This window comes from Prenolepis imparis, unplaced genomic scaffold (genome assembly GCF_030444845.1).
Source record: "Prenolepis imparis isolate NDT839.2.m4 unplaced genomic scaffold, iyPreImpa1.0 SCAF_10, whole genome shotgun sequence".
Taxonomy (NCBI): domain Eukaryota; kingdom Metazoa; phylum Arthropoda; class Insecta; order Hymenoptera; family Formicidae; genus Prenolepis; species Prenolepis imparis.
The window spans coordinates 4,429,888-4,450,370 of record NW_028141168.1 but is presented as its reverse complement, the minus strand read 5'-3'; the positions used below and the strand labels follow the sequence as shown (position 1 = coordinate 4,450,370).

Genomic DNA, 20,483 nt, shown 5'->3' with positions numbered 1-20,483 from the left:
TAAACAAAAAAAAATTAAGAATAAGAAAAAAGTGACTTTTTCTCGCCATTTTTGTGAGCGTCACTTCTGACTGTTACTTTCGCTTACTGAGTTTTTTGCATAATATTTCACGATGCGATCGAAGGGCATATTAGAGTCGGCCATAAAGATCACCAACGAGCCGCCGACGGGTATGCACGCCAATATCCACAAAGCCCTGGACAACTTTAGCCAGGAGACCTTGGAGTCCTGCACCAAGGAGACAGAGTTCAAAACTATTCTATTCGCTCTTTGTTACTATCACGCTGCTGTGGCCGAGCGTAGAAAATTCGGGGCGCAAGGATGGAATAGGGTCGGTATTCGCGCTACTTAAGCATTAAGCTAGCATTCAGGCTTTTAAATATTCTATAATTCGCGATAAAGTTCTACAACTTTCTGTATTATAAAACGACTCAAATCACATAAAATTTTGAATTTTAGACGAATTTTAAGTAGAAAATTAATAAATTCTGTATAGGAAACTATATTTATATAATATATATTGATGAGTGTCAAAAGATGCTGGGGAGCATCTTTTAATAAATATCTTTACTCAATTCTCTTATTTTTAATATTTCGTTAACGTGCACAGTCATATCCCTTCAACGTCGGCGACTTGACCATCAGTGCTTCGGTACTGTTAAACTATCTCGAGAGTACTATCAAGACACCCTGGGAGGATCTGCGTTATTTGTTCGGGGAGATCATGTATGGCGGTCATATAACCGATGATTGGGACAGAAGGCTCTGTCGAATGTATCTCCTCGAATACCTACAGCCGGAATTGGTCGAAGGCGAATTATATCTAGCGCCGGGTTTTCTGGTGCCACCCAGTACTGATTATGCGGGCTATCATCAATACGTGGAAAATTATTTGCCGTCGGAGAGCCCCGTTCTGTATGGACTTCACCCGAACGCGGAGATCGGTAAAATTTTCGCCATCAATTTTTGAATCAATCGTTAAAAATAAAATTTAATCTAAAATCAGTGATATTTCGTGTTCGTACAGTTTATTCTGCCTATTATGAAGATTTAAATCCCTTTTATTTCTTACAGAAATAAGGGAATATGTTTTGATTCGCCTATTAAACCTATATAACCTATTCGGTTTTACTTGCTTTTTTCTCTTCCTCGATTCACGCTCGCGTTGAAACGCAATGAATAGTCTCGCTCGTTACCTTTTGCGCAGGGTTCCTTACAAACACGGCGGAGAACTTATTCAGGACAATCTGGGGGATGCAGCCGCGGGACGTCGCCGATATAACGGCTGGAGTGTTATCGAAAGAGGAGAAGGTGAAGGCTATGATAGAGGATTTACTCGACAAGCTTCCCGAGGAGTTTAATATACAAGACTTGATGAGCAAGGTTGATGTCAGGCTATTATAATCCAGACTCGTTATAAAAATCGTGATCAGCTAATTTTGAAAACAAAAGGAGCACTGGAATAAATACGACATAAAGATATTTTTCAATATAATGTGCACAATCGTTCATATAAATATAATCATTAAATGTGATAATTGCTTACTTAAACTACGTGTGTCACAAAGTCATTAGAAAATTATAATTATCAATTATTCCGATGTCATATTTAATGTAGCCTCCTAACTGCTTCTATACATGTGTTCCCTTTCTAACATCGGTCATTACGTATTTTATGTCTTCGACTTTATTGCCACTTCGGACGCGAGCTTTAATTTTCTCTTCTCTATCTTTACAACATCACACAGCACTACTAATATAGTAATTTATTTTTTTTAATGGTGATAAATAAAATAGACAAAAAATTTAACTCTTTTCTCTCTGTTTCTCCTAGGTGGAAGATCGCACTCCTTTCGTTATCGTCGCTCTCCAAGAATGCGAACATATGAACGCGCTTTGCAAAGAACTAAAAAGATCTCTGAGAGAATTAGATCTCGGTTTGAGGGTGAGTGGTCGAGATAAAGAATATCGGGAAACAGCGATGTGCATGACAAATCTAAATATCCGCGTTTTAGGGAGAGCTCACGATCAGCGCGGACATGGAGGATCTGCAAAATCACTTGTTTATGGAATCTGTACCGCCGTCGTGGACCAAACGCGCCTATCCTTCCACTCTTGGTTTGCCGAACTGGTTCGCGGACATGCTCAATCGAATAACCGAGTTATCGAATTGGACGGTAGATTTTAATGTAAGTAAAGGCGAAACCGCGGTTTGCAACAAGAGAAAAAAACTACTACTACGAACGGCAAATAAATTAAAAGAGAAATTATGTATTTTCATCAAAAAACGTAGGAAAAAAAGAACTGAAATTTTGTCACACGTTGCAACCAACTCGAGAAGATATTGTGTTTCATCATTCGCTTTATTACGCTAAAAAAAGTTAGTCTTTCTTTCTACGTTTGGCCAATCTAACGCCTTCTTGCGGAACGCATTTTTTGACAGTTACCGTCGTCGATTTGGCTGGGTGGTTTCTTCAATCCGCAGTCCTTACTTACCGCCATCATGCAGCAAACCGCCCGTAAAAACGAGTGGCCCTTGGACAAGATGTGTCTGCATTGCGACGTAACCAGAAAGCAGAAGGAAGAAATTACGTAAGAGATGACTATGTGAGATCGACTCTTTTAGAGAATGGAGGGTCTTTCCCTACATATATTCAAAAATCCCTATTTTTTTTACCGAACTTAAAATCCTTAAAGTACACAACAGATTGCGCCAAGATTTTCGACGCAATAAATTTTTCGAGATTCGACCTGTCGAAGAATCCCCAACATGATTATACTGAGATAATCTCTTTATCACAGGGTGCCGCCGCGAGAGGGCGCATACATGAATGGCCTGTATATGGAGGGTGCGCGATGGGATGTCCCGATTGGTATCATCACGGATAGCCGGCACAAGGAACTGTTCTCCCTGATGCCGGTAGTGTTCGTGAAGGCGATCACGCAGGACAAGCAGGAGACGAAGAACATGTACGAATGTCCGGTTTACAGGACTAGAATGCGCGGACCTACGTACATCTGGACGTTTAATCTGAAGACCCGCGAAAAGCCCACCAAGTGGACCCTGGCCGGCGTCGCGATTCTCCTACAGATTTAAGCTCCCCCTTTTCCTCTCTGGCTCGCGAAACCGACGTTCACACGCGATTTCGCGCTCGTAATAGTTTCTTCTTTTTTTTTATGCTTCTCTTCACACGAGTAATGACAAGTCGCGCCGCCGCCACCGCCGCGCGACCACGGTTTCCCGGTTAATAACCTCTTGGCAATTACGTCAAACCTTCGCCGAGTTACGGTCGAGTCGAGGAGCGGCGATAATTACAATGCGCGTATTCGGATAATTACGATTGGCGTATATACGCGTCCGTTGTTAACGCGCATCTTTCTCTCTCTCTCTCTCTCTCTCTCTCTCTCTCTCTCTCTCTCTCTCTCTCTCTCTCTCTCTCTTTCTCTCTTTGTAACCAGCGCTCTCGAAAAGTGGAGCGATTTCGAACTCGAGAACCTCGTTCTTCTTTCCCGAACGGAAGGAACTGGGCTCTCGCAGATGTGACGCGTTCGTTTAGTCTTTAGTCCAAAAAAAGGTATATACTGGTCACCGGTGTCGTCGCACGCCAATTGAAATCGTCAATTGGGAGAATCGACATAAATGTGACAACGTGGCGAATACACGTAGGCAATGTAGGAAGAATATATCTCTCTCTTCTTCGCACATCCGGTGTTTTCTTTACGCACACATACACACCGCCCTCGCGCGTTATTATATTAGCCAGTACGGCTATTTGACAAGTCGACGATACACGACGACAATATGATTGGAGGTTTCGAGGAAGTGGTCACCCTTTATCGACTGCGACGTAATTATCTGTTTCGCATCTGATGACGCATCTGGTTTCGCGTGCCGTCCGGCTTCCGCGACGACGCCGATGCGCGGAATTTTTGGACACGCGAGCGAGAAACGCCTTGCAAAACTTAACCGAGTCAGCTAAACTGACAATAACGAAACGACCGGTGAAGGTTTAGCTTCCGCGGAAGCGGGAGCCTACTGTCGCGCGATATTGTAAACCGCAATTGACTCGCAATTGCGTATGGTCCTTCAAACGGTTTCCCTTTCGACTGGATCTGTCGTTACTATATGACGAGAATTTATATGTATTTTTTTGTATGTAAGCTGTGCAAATTTTCCTCTATATAAATTTAGTACGCGACGAATATATCTCACACCGTAGATCTTTGTTCATCTCTATATAATGTATCGAGTTTACATTGTTAATGGAAGTAACTATGCGATAAAGTTATAAAAATACTTCTTATGTATACATCATAATGTTCTCTAAATATATATACGTTCTTTATACATCGTCAGTGGTCCAAAAAAAATTATTAATTATTAATATTCTTTTCTTTGTCGCGCATAGCATATAGTTTAAGAATGGGATCAAGTTCAATATGTACTTAAAAATCCAAGTTGAATCCAATAATCAAGTTTCATTTGTTGAATAATAAATAATTTCAGATAATACTCAAAAAATAATATTTCATATATGCACTTGCGAAATATAATTGAGTATCTGCAAGGTTCGAGATAATACTTTTAAGTGCTTTCTATCATTTCACTCATACACCCATTCATCTACCTACCCTAAATTTCTTATAAAGACTCAAAAAAGGTTTGAACATACTTGATCCAGATTCGAATATACTTACAATTAGATATATTGTTCTTGTTTTTGTAAAGTACTTATAGAGATTTCGAATCTATCTCATCCAGGTTCGAGTCTATTTAAAAGTACTGTTTTTTTTTAAAATAATTATATAGAAAGTTCGAAAGTATACAATCAAATTCGAACCTACTTGTAAGGTACTTAATCCTATCATTAAAATACTTATAAAAGATTCAAACATACTTGATCCAAAAATGTACAAATGTACTTGAAAAGTACTGCTCTTGTATTTGAGATACTTATACAGAGTTCGAACTTATCTCATCCAGGTTCGAGTCTTCTATTTTTCCTTGAAAGTACTGTTTTTTTTAAGTAATATTATACAGAGTGCGAAACTATGTAAACAAATTCGAACGTACTCGTAAAATACTTAATCCCATCGCTAATAGCGATCATCATTGATAAAGCATCAAAATGATATACGATTCGTATCAACTGCATTGTTTTTTTTTGTGCATTTGGAAATCAAACTTTCACGAAGGTGCATACTTTCACGGATAAGCTTCGGCATTGAATGCCGAATTCAGACGAAGCCGGCGCTACCTATCCTCGGATTAAGAAAGACTCGGGGAAATATTTTTCGATCATTAAACTAATTAGATTACCGGCATTGCGGCGGTCGGCTATAAATTAGTGCTCCAGGACCTTTTACGGTTGCTCTCCGTCCGGACGACTCTCCTCGGCCGGAGAACGCCTTCGGGGCAAACGCGCGTTTCTGGTATTTATAGAAGACCTACCGAAGACGAACGCGAGAGATGAACACGAACGATAGTTTCAAAAAAAGCCGCATTCGAATCGCATCCGACAAATCGAGAAAGACATCGCGCTACTCGATTGCTACTTGAATACGTCCGGATGCTTAAGCCCAATTTAAACGATCGATAATTCACGATAAGCATCGAAACACGATCCTATCTAGAAGCCTTTGTAATGTAAATATTTGTAGGATTACAATTGTGAAAGAACGTTTTATATTTATAGGCAAAGATATGTGCGAAAATAAATTGGCGTAAATTCAATAACCATATATGTATATGTGTTTCGAAATCTTACGTGTGTATCTTGGTATAGAATTATTTATCGAGATAGAAAATAATATGCTTTCTAAGCTTTAAATATCCATCCATGTCTTTGCGTGTTGCATATCAATCAAGAATAATCGTAAATTATAATATTATCGCAATTAAATAATTATTCTAGCATATTCATATCATCATATATACACTTCATCATGTGTATAATATATAAACACACATGCTCAAGTAATAATAAGATATAACAAATCAAAAAATAAAAAGTCGATGGAAACACATTTAATTACACTTATAATTACATGAGTATTACGTTTTTTTACATATATAATTATGACTCGTATTTATCACAGCTTGATGTAATTTAAAAAATACGTCTCTTTTCTTCTACGCATCTATTTTTATTATAACGTTATGCACATGTAGTAGCAAGCAGAAGAATACCGTACGCAAATTACAGATCGTCTTAAAATGGACTTTACATGCAACAAGATGGGCCCGTAAATATACGGCTTGTAGTGTAATTAAGGAGTCAAGAGAAGAAAGACCAATCAAGTTGAGAAATAGAAACTTTCCGGCCAACTAAAGAGACCATTCCACCCGTCAAAATTAAAGTCATATCAAACGAAAAGTTTTACATAACGAGAAATTTACGTTTTGACATAAATGCGATATCAATATGTCATAGAAAGCTAAGTCGGTAGAAAGTAGAAAGAGATCTTTACATGCCGCAGTCATAATTATTACCTTCTCCCATAGAAACTTGTGTATTGAGATTGCAAGAAAATTTATTTCCATTTCAACATTTATGTATTCTCTCACACACATAATTATGATGTAAAATATTATGACATTATTGAAATCAGTGTAGTCGACGACATTATCAGCTGTTCTCCAGACTAACTTGCTATTTAAACAATAGGTTAAAATAATTGAAAATAACTCATCAATGTGAAGAAGACATATATTACATGTATAAACGAAATAGATTTAATTTTTCTGCTGTACGTAAGTATCATCCATACTTAACTTCAATTTCGAAAAACGGCACAAGGGTTATTGCAGAAAATGAAACTATCATGGACTTACATGCTTCCCTTGATGCTTCCGTCGGTCGGGTGTGTCCGTCGGAACGATATAATCGAAACAGTTCAGAATTGTTGTTCAGAAATTTTTTATACGATTACTCGAAAAAACATAAATAAATATTTATTATTTATTTTTTAATCTATGCCTTGTGGCTAAAGATGGCTTCCGGTTTATACGTCTAATGTATGTGTGTATAAATATTATTTATAGAGTTAGAGTTACAAATCAAATAAAATAAATAAATCAAATGCATCAAATACATAAAATAAAATAAAATAAACTTTAAAGTTTATCATTCAAAAATTAAAATTAAAACTAAAAATTAAAAATTTATAATTAAAACTTTTTAAAAAATTAAAATTAAAAAATTAAAAAAATAAATAAAAGAAAATTTGTGTTGTGTGTATATATTATGTTAGCTTTTTAAATTATTGTATATATTTTATACTTGCGAGTTAATGTGCGAATTTTTCTTAGAACACAAAATCGAAATACTTTGATTTAAGTGGACAAAAATATCCAAAGATTTAAAAACCAATGCTCTTTTAACGAACGTCAGAGAGTTGAGAATGTGAGGATACAACAGCTGTTAATCTAACAGATAAATTTTAAACGGCCGAGTCACTCCCCTAATCCATAAATCGTCACAACGCGCAGGATAATTCCGTGCACGCGTATCTGTATATAAGACTGTCGCGCCTGTGTATTGCGTGTGTGTTCATCGCTAATTATTTTGCTTATGCCTATCATTTAATTTTATTGCAGTTTGCACATTGTATTAAGCAGCTATTAAACGTGCTCAACTAGAATCAAATAAAGATTGAGCGATATGTGAAACAAAGGCACATAAAATACGGGCCCATGAATATTAATATATAATTAACTGCGCTTTCAATCGAGAATTGAAAGTAATGCGTAATTATATTCTAGTTGTAAATATCGTCATTATGGAAATATTATGTACTGTCGGAAGAATTCTCAAGGGACATTGAGATGAATAGCTTTCTTTTTTCTACAAAGGAATTTCATCAGTTCTTTATAGTGTACAATAAATTAACGCACAATAAATTGATAGCGTCTTTCATTGGAAAAAAATCGCTAGCACTCATTGTTAGTGTCTCCTAGTTTTTTAATTTTTTGTCGGGATTAGGTATATCACCAGTTCTAACTAATTTTAAATACGTCTTTTGAACTCAGTTTTAAGAAAAGAGTGTATATAAACACATAATAATAAATGCAACACACAATTGATTCACAACTGATTCCCCAATATTATCTGCTACTATAATATAAAAGCACAACAGATATAATATCTAAAGCAATTTGTTTTATTACGAAAATTCGTTTCGTCGAATATACATATATTTGGATTACATTCGAATGAGCAATATCATAAATAAAGATTAATGAAAAAAGAAATCTTTTATGTATTCATCAAAAACTCACTTTATATTATCAGACGTAGTTTAATACGCGAAAATGTGAAAATAAAAATGAAAAACACCAAAACCGCGAAATTACATTTTTCGAATAATCGCGCAATCAACTTTTCACGCCGCGAAAGATCTATCGGTAAGACCTCGTTTCCAGACGCCCCCTCCCACCTACTCGCCTTCAGCGCGTCACCTCACGACTTGCAGCGTACTTCGCACCGAACTTTCGAAAGCTCCCGAAGATACGCGCGGAATGATCTAACCTAACTCGAATTGAAAATTCGTGCGATCGGATCATTAAATCTTTGTGTGTATGTATGAGTGTGTAGTACATCGAAAAGAATCTATGTATTTAAGAGAAGAGCAGAAAATTGTGAAAGATTTATATGCGTGTGATAGCGTGTCGAGAGAGACTTACCGAGTGACTTCCTCATCATCCTTGTCGCAGCGTCGATCGCTACGTAAGTACGTAAGTACGTAAGTTTTCTATTGACGTCACGTCCGAGTCTCCACCTCAGTCGCCTCGTTCGCGGAGGTGCGAAGAAACCGTCTCGAAAGGTGCGAAAGAAGGGCCTCCCAGGATGACTCTTGCTAATCGCGGGCAGGCGGAAAACAAGCGTGATGAGTCGCCTCGTCTCGTCTCGTCTCGCCTCGCCTCGTCTCACTCACGAGCTAACTCGACTCGACGCGACTACAACGAACTGCAACGGGTGAGTTAACCCCTTCTCTCCCTCTTTCTCTCTCTCTCTCTCTTTCTCTCCCTCTCTCTTTCTCTCTTCTTTTGCTCTCCTTCTCTCTTACCGCAGCACACGTAGTAAATGCGCACGATACGTTCGAGGCAACATGGACGATCCGAAACGAAGAACATATAAGTACGCTCTGGAACGATAATCGATAAGCGTTATGTCCTTAACGTATGTCTAGACAGACACGTAGTTTAACGTGTTTTATGTAAGAACGCAAGGGACCCCGGTGAAAGAGCTATACAATTTCTCGTACATTTACGCTACGTGAAATTTTTTTGTAATAAAGCACCAAGTCCGTGTGAGATCAAAGAAGAAAGAGAGAAAGAGACATGGAAAAATATCTTTTTTTTATTTAAATTGATTTTTTTGCTAAATGATAGATATTAAACATTGAATAATCAAATAATAATTATCTCGAGTATTAAATTATATCCGAATATTGAAAGCCTCAATTTGTAAATTTCTCTTTTAAGAGAAATTCTTACTCTCTTAAATTGAATCAGTGGAAATTAATTAAAGCAGCGACAACAAATTTTACTAAAGATTAATGAATATTTCAGTGATACTCATTGTCAGTGAAAACATTGAAATTTGCTTCTCTGTCTTTATATATCACTGATTATGGCAGTATAAGATTTCACTGAAAAATCAAGAATGATTGTGTATATATTTACAAGATATAGCTTTTAAAGCTTTTTCTTTATTTTAGACTGTTATTTTGGAAAGAGTCCCTTCCCCTCATATACACACACATATCTGGAATGAACACATATAACTAATATTCAAATTCAGAATTATATAGAGATTACACTTTTTACTTTTAAAATATACATACAAAAAAAATGAACAAGACTTGCGGTCAAACTCAGATTTTTTTTAACAAAAAAAAATATAATCTTATATGTATATATAATTTATCTTACATATAATATTATAACGCATTTCAAAATATTGCTAATTGAAATAGTCATTAATTGATTATTTCGATGAGATTTTACTGATTTGCAACACACTTATAACTACGGAGAAATTGGGATTAAAAAAAACCTTACTTCCAAATTAAAAAGAAATTTTTTTAATTAAAAAAAAACTTTTAAATAAACAAATATATTATATATACATATAAAAATTTTTTTTTAATAAAAATGAAATCGGAAGTTTTACCATATCTTCCTCGTTGATCCTAAAGAAAAAGCTAAGCATAATATCAAGAAAAGTATTTAATTGAATAATTTTGTCGAATCTCTCTTTTCCTTCCCCCTTATCGACATCAGGATCCGCTAGTGCTCCTAACTGAGATCATCAATGACCATTTTTTTCAATGATAATACATTGATTTAAGAGAATAAGCAAGATTATGACAAACAAGAGTAGAATGTTAAACTATCGGTTCGATTCCATCCCCATTTCCGCTGATTTCACTTTTTGCCGTCCCAAGAATCGCGTCTCGCATTTCGACTCGTATTTCATCTCCTCTTCGCTTTATTTGCATACGCGATACATCGTTTTCCGTATCTCCGTGCCTCATCGTGTGCTCAGAGGCAAACGGTGTGCGGAGAGGTCTGAAGATAATTAATGCAAATTATACACGCGGGCAACGGGCACGCTACCGGTTACGGCGTTACACGCGGATGAAAGCCGCCGTGTGCGCGCGCGCGTCATGTAAGCCGTTGTTCTTGCATGTTGATATGTCGCTCCGATTATTGCCCGATACAATTGATTCGTCGCTGATTGACTACTATCTGCCATTTAAACGGCAGAAAGAGAGAGAGAGAAAGAGAGGAAAAGAGTAATATATAATGACTCAGTGCGAGATGCTCGGTCTGTCACGCTAGAAATTCAAGTTCGAGAGAGAAAGAAACGAAGAAAAAGAGAAGAGATTAGTTTTCTCGCGCGTATTTCCCGTCCCGTCCCGTTTCGTCCCGTTCCATCTCGTCTCGTCCCCGTCTCGTTCGCGTGCAGTGAGCTGTATACTTAAGCCGCGGAGAGCCACCGCACTAAACGGACGTGGCGCGTATAATTTATGAATTATTATTTTGTACTATAATATGTCGGGTCCACTCTTCTCTCTCTCCCCCCTTCATAGTCCTATAGTACTTGGTCTCCTCTGAGCTTCTCCTCCGCGCGAGAAGCATCTCGTCGGAAACAGTGAGATAAAGAGCATCGTCAATGGCGTAGGGTTCTCGTTATTATTTTCTCCGCGGTGTATAAAGTATAATATATGTATATCGTGACATATCAAAAGAACCGCTGTGAGAAAGACACGGTTATACTCCCTCGAAAGAAGTGAGATTGTTATGTTTACACCGTAGCGGCTTGTGACTTGTGACCAATGACTAAAATGCGGAAGCTCGGAGATTTCACATCAAATGACATGGAGAGAGATCTGTTGTTTCCTTAAGAATCAATTTCTATAAAATAAAAGTAGATTGTTTACATTTTTCGAAGAACGACTTACGTGAACACGACCTGACTAAATTGATAACATTCCGTCTTTATCCCCTTCACTCTCCCGATCCTGTTCGGATTAAAATCGACTTTCATAACATATTTGATTTTCAAAATTATAATATACATATACATATGCAATATACGAATATAAAATTTTTAATGAAATAAAATATAAAATATAAAATTTTTTAAATTATATTACATTACAAAAATTAAATTTAAAAATCATAATAAATTGTATATTATAATTTTAAAAATAAAATTTTCACAACATATGGATAAAATTTTATATTACATATATTACAATTTTGTATCAAATAAGGCTGTTTGTATATACATATATGTCTCTCCTTTTGTGTTTTAGAAATAATATACACAAACAGTTTTATTATTTATATTATACGTCAAATATGTTCTCGTGAAACACGGGCAGCCAAAGATTCATTCTAATTGCGGCCCCTAATTACGGCCCCGGATCGTGCGAATCGAGATCAGCTGCTGCCGTGTATGTTTGAAGAGTGGAACTGGAGCGGTCCACCGAGATGCGCGCCAGTGCGCGAACCGCGGCAACGAGGCAGGCCCGGGGAAAGACCAGACAGGCGAGCTAGCAAGCCTGGAGTGAACAGCGGCGAGGGATGGTGAGGATGTGGGGTGAAGGGGGGAAGGGGATGGAAGGGGCAGGCGGACAGGCAGGCAAGCAGGCAGGCGGCCGAGCAAGCGAGCGAGCGAGCGAGCGAAGAGCGAACGGACGGACGAGCTCCGAGCGTAGGTCCCGAGAGCTCCGAGTATCCTATAATTACGAGTAACTCAGCCACATTTGCGTTGATCCGACACCTTAAAGATAGCATTTAGCGGCCCCTTTCATCTCCGCGGCAAACAAACCAATTTATACCTCAGGCCGCTTTGTGCTCCGGCGAGGGACGTGCTCCGCCCCGAACCTACGAGTTAGCTCCGTCTTTTTCCACCTTCTCTCTTCCTCTTCTCTTTCCCTCCTTCCCCCTCCTCCGCCTCCTCCCATCTTCTCTACGCGAGCTTCTTCCTTCTCTACGCAAGTTTCCTCCTCTTTGCTCTCTTTCTTATTCTTCTCACTCTCTCTCTCTCGCCTTTCCTCCCTCCCCCTTCTCTCTCTCTCTTTCTCTTTTTCTTTCCTCTCTTCCACACTGCGATTTCGCCCTTCGCGGATTTCGCTGGAAATCAATCGCGTTGCTCACGAAAAAAAGTGAAACGTATTAACGTCCACCAAATATGTAGTACCCAACCTATCTATCTACTACTTGGCTGTGCAAGAGCGAGCGAGGGTGGAAGCCCTCTGAATGAGCGACGAAACAAACGACGTTCGCGTTTTTGCCTACTTCTCTCGTAACTAATTGGCGCGCGTTATTACTTTCGTACATCGTTCCCGCTTTTTCCCTTCTCACCTCTCCCCCTCCCCCCTCTCCGCAAGATCTGCAGAGGGAGCAAAAGTTCGCGTGACTAAACGCTACGACGCGAGGACGTCGGAGCACACGATAATGGTAGGTTACCGCCTCTTCTTCTGGCATTCGCGACTACACTTCTATTTATTGTTAACGTTGAGCGAGTGAGCGCGCGTGTATAAATAAAGTTATTGCGTATGGAATTTTTCTCTCGCGCGTTACAAACTTACCTGGGATCGCCGGCTAAAAACTTTCGCGACGCGCGAGGAGACCCCTCCGTGGAAATATATGCAGGTGTCGGTATGGTAATAGCGAAATAAAGTGCGTTCGTCTCTTGTTTTTCGTTTATCGATGGCGATCAACCGTTGAAGATTGTAACTAGCGGTGTTTTAACGTCATATCGATTTATTCTTTTATAATTATATATTATATATTCTTTTTTTATTATTAATATTATATTATTTTTTTATAAATATATTTTACTTATTAATTAATATTATCATATTGTCTTTTATAAACATCTAAACTGTGAGTTGAACCTCAAAGGTTCGTTCGCGGATTTTGCCAATACAAGATGTTGAAAATAATCAGCAACTAACTTCATTCGTAGCATATAGATTATACATACATATATGTGATCTACACATTTGACACTTTCTACCGCGTTTTTAGAAAAAAGATCTTGCAGATTTTTTAAGTAATACTCGCGCAGTAAAAATATAATAAATCTGTCAAGAGAGAGTTCGCAACTCTGTTAAAGAAGAAGATTCCAAGTGTGCATTGTAATGGATGGAGGACATATGGAACACCTGTAAATAAGGTTTAAATATCGAGGTTAAATACCGAGATAAACCTTAATATATGACACATAAAAGTCACTAATCAGTCATGATAGTAATAGGTATATAAAATTGTTTATATCTCTGAAATGATTGAGTTTTCGATCTATGTTTACTAACAATAAGACTTTTTTACTCAGTATTGTATGTATTATTTATCATATAAATTTTGAATAGTTTTTTTTAAACATCCTGTATAAATATATTTTTATTTACTATACAATGCAATGATAATTATTTTAAACGAGTAATCGCGTTACGTTGTTTAAACGCACGCTGAGATTAAATGATTGAATGTGAATCGTTTAGATATGTGACTTTGAGATGTGAATTTGACCGGACGGACAAGGTCGAGATGTGACACGTGTGTAAACCCCGATTACAAGATATAAATGTAAGACAGCTCTGTCCGTTCTCGGCTCCGGCAACGAAGAGACGAAGCGGCATCACGCGCGCGCGCGAGCGCGCGAGAGAGCCGATCTTTAACGACCGGCCATCACTTTCGCGCGGGCGCCTTTCTTCTTCTTCTTCTCCTTCGCCAATGTTCGATCTTTTGCCGGTGGTACGGCGGCGCAAGAGGAATTTTACGACGCTCTTGGAATCCTTAAAATATCTCTGAGAATTCCTGAGGATCCGCGCTCGCGCGCGGATCTTCCCCCGTACATCTACATATAACATATCTAACACACAGCAGCGGGTGACGGGCGTACCCTAAAGATCGCTCGTAAAACGCGAGATTAAAGCGCAATTAATTCTCTGCTTCCGCGAACGATTCTCTCGGGGCTACTTGGATTACTCGCGGGGATACCTCGGACCGGCAGAGAGTTATTTTGTCCTTCTCTCTCGAGTCGCCGACGTAACGTGTCATTAGTGTGGCGCGCCGCCTAACAGAACAAACAAATTGTTTCTCCACACAACCCACCCGACACCTAAAGCGTAACTAACCCAAGCCACACCCCGGTGGAAACCCGACTAATTTGGCCGATTGTGGTCGACCCGAGAAACGACCTCTCCCTCTCCTTCTTCTCCTTTTCTTCTCTCTTAAAAAAAAGAGAAAAGAAGTGTCTTCCTTCCAGGACTCGAAAAAAAAAAAGGAAGACAAACTGCGATTAATTTCGTGAAACGCGATTTGCTGAAAGAAAGAGAGAGAGAGTGAGAGAGGGGGGGGGGTACAGGGGAAGAGAGAGAGAGAGAGAGAGAGAGAGAAAAGTGTTGCGCAGTCGACGTCGCTTACGTCAGTTTACGGACGTTTTCAATTTTGCAAGCGACAAAAGATATTTCGGTACGCGCGAGTACCGTGACGGCGGTGATTCGTCTTCGATGCCATGTAAAAAAAGTGCGGGGCACTGTTGTTACGAACAATGCGAAGGGCCCGGCTACGCCGGGGTGGTCGGGGCCACCAAATAAATTGAACGAGCACGAGGTACGCCAAAGAAGACCGTCACGGGCCCAATTTCAAATCGATTAGCTCGCCCTCGGATCTCGGAATGAAAGGCTCCGACTCTGCTATCCCGCCAACAGAGTCCGCGGTTACCTGCTTTACGAATGTCTTACGTTTTAACGTGAGCGCGCGCTACGTATGTTTTTCTCTATTTTTCTCTGTCTCTCTCTCTTTCTCTCTCCCCCCCTCTCTCTCTCTCGCTAGATACATAATATGTATACATATGTAATATTTCCAAACGAAAAATATTCCGTCCACGGATTCGGGCGCCTATGGCCCCGAAGGCAGGTTGATGTTTTAGGTTGTTTGACTTGGCGGCCGAGGCGCGCTCTGTAATTATCTCGCCTTGGCATGCACTACCTGCCCAGCTGTATTAGCGTCCGATCCGAAACCGGCCAGCGATATCTCTCGATGATATCCCGAAATATTATCCGAATCGCATCCGTTGCCTACATGAATGTTCGCGTATTACTCTCGCGCGACGGTAGTAAAGAGAACCTCGTGTATTATAATACGTGTACGTGGACGTAAGTAGATGATATACGTAAGAGGTTGGTTTCCCGAGGGAGGATCGGCGGCGGCGGCTGCGCTGACTAATCATAAGAGCGACCGAACTCCTCTCGCCAATTAATACCACCTTCGGCAACATCCACCCTCAGGCCTCGACCGATGGAGAAAGACGGCAAAAGCAAAGGCGTGAAACGACTAGCGTAGCCGACCGTACGGTGAAGCGAGACGAGGCGAGAAGAGTTAGAGAAGACTTCTCTGTCTGCTTCTCTCGCGCTCTCGCCATTCTTCCGATGTATTATAGTGCGGTTTAAAGAGAGAGCGCGCAACCTCACGCCTGGGCTCGGGAATACCGCAGTTTCTCTCCAAGGGGTTCTTTTCTCTCCTCCTCTTCTTCTTCCTCTGGCTCCTCTTCTTAGCAACCGCCGCGCAACTGCAAGGCAGCTCCGATCATCGGGAACGAGTGCGAAGAAAAGGAGTGGTGGATCAACGATCCCGTGGTATGATCAGTGGCGTACGTAATAGGGTGTAATGGTGAGACCTCTCGATACCGACCGGATGCAGTCCGGAAAGCGGAGGGGAAGGGGGGATTGCTACGTTAGTCGCCAACGTGCTCTTGTTCGTACGGCGATTTTTTTTTATCATCCCGTAGCGATTAAGTCGATGCATACCGATGACATAATCTCGATATAGGGACAAATTGATATATCGTGATAAGAGTGCGATATCGTGGATATTTTTATATTTATAATCAGTTCAAACTAGAGATAATAAATGATTTAGATGATATATAGCATTCTTATTCAAATAGAAATAATTTTTCAAATAATTCTTAAAATATAATGCGTCCGTAATTTAAATACATGACGAAAAATGTATATAAAATTTAATATCGGTAAACGATATATCCATAATTATTTATCTTCTAAGCATTCTTTTCAGTTTTTTCATGCATTTGCTGCAAATCCAAGGAAATGAATTACTTTATTAATCTTTAGTGTTTAATATAAACATTGATTGTTGATTCAGAAAAAATAATCAAATTTAAGAATATTTTACGTCCAACAAAACGGAAATATTTTTATTATAAAATATAAAATTTATACGAAATAATTTGTACGATTATTATAGAAGTAGAAAAAAATTTTTAAATGCTTGAATCTGAAATAACTCAATTTTATCAGAGAACTAAATTAAAATTAAAAGGTAATCAATGTATAAAAATATATTTTTATTCAGAGATGAATAAAGCAATTTTAAAATATTTTGTTCGTCAATATTCTAGTATATTATTGTATACAAATTCGTTATAAATGACAATAACTTCGATGTTTGATTATACGGATTATATCGTTACATCCTTGGTAGCTATTTTTTCAGTATGGGCGAGCCACTATTAATATGTCTCATCGATAAATCTAGGAGCACTACGGATATTATCAACGATTGAAAACATCTTTATTAGTAATTAAATTAGGATTAATTGAAATCACAATTGCAACATAGAAGCGCATCTTCCTATTATAGGATAATAATAAATAATAAATCTGTTAAGAATATCATTATTCTTGCAGATAAAAAGGACACACGAATTTAATGATTATCAATGATATCACTGAAAAATATTGCAATGTTGTATTTACATCTCTTAGCGTCTCGCAATCACTCGATCAAACTTCCTCCGCCTTACCCTCAATTTATTGTCTAAAATATTATTTTCTGCGGCTTTCGCTTTTAACATTCGCGCATTATCCGCTAATACGTTGAAAATGCGTTGAAAATTCACAAAGTATCCGTAACTGCCGATTTTGCTCGGCTCAGCGATAGGAACGATGATAACATCCGTATCTCGCGAGAGAGGCAGCGGCACGTCTCTCGCAACATCGAGATAGGATCGAGACGGTAAATCCTGCCGATCGAGAGTTTAGAATAATCAGATTCCTCGGCGGAGATTACGAGAGTCCATAGGGAGCGAGGACGCGCCGATGAGCGAACGCAAGAGGTGAGAGAGGGATGAGTCAAGGTGATAGAGAGAAGAGAAGGTGGGTAGACGCGCGGGATACCGAAGAAACGGTGAAGAGAGAGGGGGAAGGTGGTAGCGCGCGAGCGCGAGAGGGTCGAGGTAGGGCGAAAGGGGGAAGAGGAAGGAGGGAAAGAGTCCAAGCGGGAGAGAGAAAGAGAGAAGTACGGGTTCGAGGTGTTTTTCGGGGCGTGGCGAAGCTCCGCGTGATTACAGCGCGAGGATCGGTCAGCGCGGTGAGAGTTCAAAGCATCAAAGAGCTCCGACCAGCGAGAAATTGCTTAGGATTCATCCTCCTCAGCACGGGCTTGTGGCAACGTATGTCGTAAACGTATACCCTTCGATCCTCTCCGCCTTCACCCCGTGGCCAATGATCGCTACCACCACCACCGTATCACTCCTACCTTCTTCCCCCCTCTCTCTCCTTCCCTCACTTAAGTAGCCGACTCAATACCCGTGCGTATAATGAGACCTGATTCCGATCGCGCCGCGATTACGTGCTATATACAGTCTAATAGTATCCCGTTCGAGAACTTTATTTACGAGATATCTATTACACGATCCCGAATCTCTCTCTCTCTCTCGCTCACTCTCTCTCTTTCTCTACCTAACCCGCAGAAACTCATTCGAAGATCATCGCGTTCCACTGTCTTTCTTTTTTTACCGTGACGGGATATTAGACGATGTTACGACGTTCAATGTGATATGCATAACTCGATCGGACTAGCGGTAATATCCCTCGGTGTGTCTCGATAAAGATCTACCGTAGTCCCGTCGACACTTTCGATCCCGCGCAATGACTTTGATATTTTATAAATATGATTTATTTTACAGGATGAAGCGCGCAAAGTAAATATTCTCTTAACTAATTAAAAAAATGTTTTTAGTCCAAGTGAAAGTATTTTAGATTTCTTGAGAAATTTGAGAAATGCGAAAGATTCCATTTTGCGAGAAAATTAATTTAGCCGATTTAAAAATAAATATATATTTATTTGTTTCAGGAATTACTCATCGCATGAAAAATTTCGAGATTACTAAGGTAAGGCAAGATTCTTTCGAATCGAGATTTTTATCGAGATATATTTAAAATGAAATCATCTTCAATTTACCTAAGATAAATTTATACATTTTCATCTCATCTTTATTTAATCATCATCTTCAGCTAATTTTAAAATCATCTAAGCACATCACTGAGTATGCGTAATTACAGTTCCACGCCCAGACGAATACAATGAATGATAATAATTATAACGGAGGTAAAAATACATGCATAAAATGGCATAATGGTATAAAAATATATAAAAACACATAAAAATGCTTATACAAAACGCATAAAAATACATGAAAATGCATAAATATGCTGTCACTAATGGAGAGAAAACTGTTATATGTATATCGATCTCCAAATTTCTTTGTACACAGGAAGACATTACAATTTTGTCTTGTTTCATCATCAATATTTTTGATAATATTTAATATTGTAACGTTTAATGCGTGTCACTTCGTACATTCAAAATTAAATTTTATTCTCTCTGCACTGGATGACGAATTGTTCTAGTTTATCAATCGCTCAGACAAGATGACAGCCGCGGAAACTCAACGCATGCAACAATCATGCGGAAGTTTCCTAGCATTTTTCCGACAAAAGAATTTCACTCACTTTACCGTATTGATCGTCGCTAAAGCTTCGCATCACGTTGTAATAAGGTAAATCTCTCCTCATTATACCCCTCGATCGACAAGATAGAAACGACGATTTGTTTCCATCACACATGTAGATCTCTCGCAAATGTTTGTTGTGTTAAAACTGCTATGAAATTTTATCGCAATCTAGGAGTTTCCTCCGCGATCCGAATAGATGGAAAGGGAGAGGCGAGGCAGATAGTACGCGAATTTTTCCTCGCTCTCGTTGTACTACAGCTCGTCGACTGTACTAACAAGTACTCGTTTATATAGGAACGTTATCAATGCGCACACGCGATACCTATTACGCCGTTATTTGTATTTGTAACGATCAGATAGCGCCGGGACGCACGCGATCCGTTGATCCTAAGGGCTCGTAATGGATCTCGCGCATAATGGTAATTACCCTCTCCGTTATTATCGTTACTATTAATATTATTCTTTTTTTTTCTTTTTTTATAACCTCTCTCTCCCTCGTCATTTTCGTTATCGGAATCTTTTGTTCGGAAGCTCGTAGATGTTCTGCGATGAAGTAAACTCTGCCTCGATAAGTGTTGCAATGATGGCTGTTTTTTTGTCGCGTCATTGCGTATTTCACGAAATGATATATTTTATACATCGAAATAGTTTTTTGTTAGGGTTAGGTTAGGTTAGGTTAGGTTTGGTTAGAATGCATTCTATGCCGTGTATACGCTAATATATCTCGCGTGAAATAAAACTACGGCACGTTTAAGCCTTTTCGACGCGATGCGACGACGTAACGTGAAAAACGCGGGGTTCGAATCAAAAGAAAGAACGGCTGCTAACCCGATTTACCGTTTATGTTCTGACAAATGAACGCGCAATCATGACGACCACGCCTCGGAGAATAAAAAACTGCTCGCGCGTTTTTGCCTCTCGTCGACGAGCCCCAAAGGCACAGACGCTCTCTTCGTGTTTTCATGTTTTTATATTTTCGTAGCTTTTGCAGCATTTCGAAAAGAAAGGAAGCGTTACTCATATTTTCGTGTGCAAGTGCTTTTACCTTTTTTTTTTTGATAACAAAAAACGTAATAATTTGAAATTTTTCCTACATTAAAGGTATAAAATGTATATTTTGCATTCTTTCATATT

At 39.0% G+C, this 20,483-nt stretch overlaps 1 protein-coding gene across 1 annotated transcript in view; it reads left to right on the top strand.

Moving 5' to 3' along the window:
- Window positions 1–3,402, top strand: part of LOC145941468 (dynein beta chain, ciliary) — a 53,464-nt gene extending 50,062 nt beyond the window's left edge. The window contains exons 60-66 of the mRNA XM_083047577.1: window positions 125–331; window positions 611–944; window positions 1,208–1,383; window positions 1,835–1,945; window positions 2,016–2,189; window positions 2,444–2,592; window positions 2,803–3,402. Coding sequence (XP_082903703.1) covers window positions 125–331; window positions 611–944; window positions 1,208–1,383; window positions 1,835–1,945; window positions 2,016–2,189; window positions 2,444–2,592; window positions 2,803–3,097 — 1,446 coding nt within the window. The 3' untranslated portion in view covers window positions 3,098–3,402. The remainder of the gene's footprint in view (window positions 1–124; window positions 332–610; window positions 945–1,207; window positions 1,384–1,834; window positions 1,946–2,015; window positions 2,190–2,443; window positions 2,593–2,802) is intronic.
- Window positions 3,403–20,483: the final 17,081 nt, after the last annotated feature.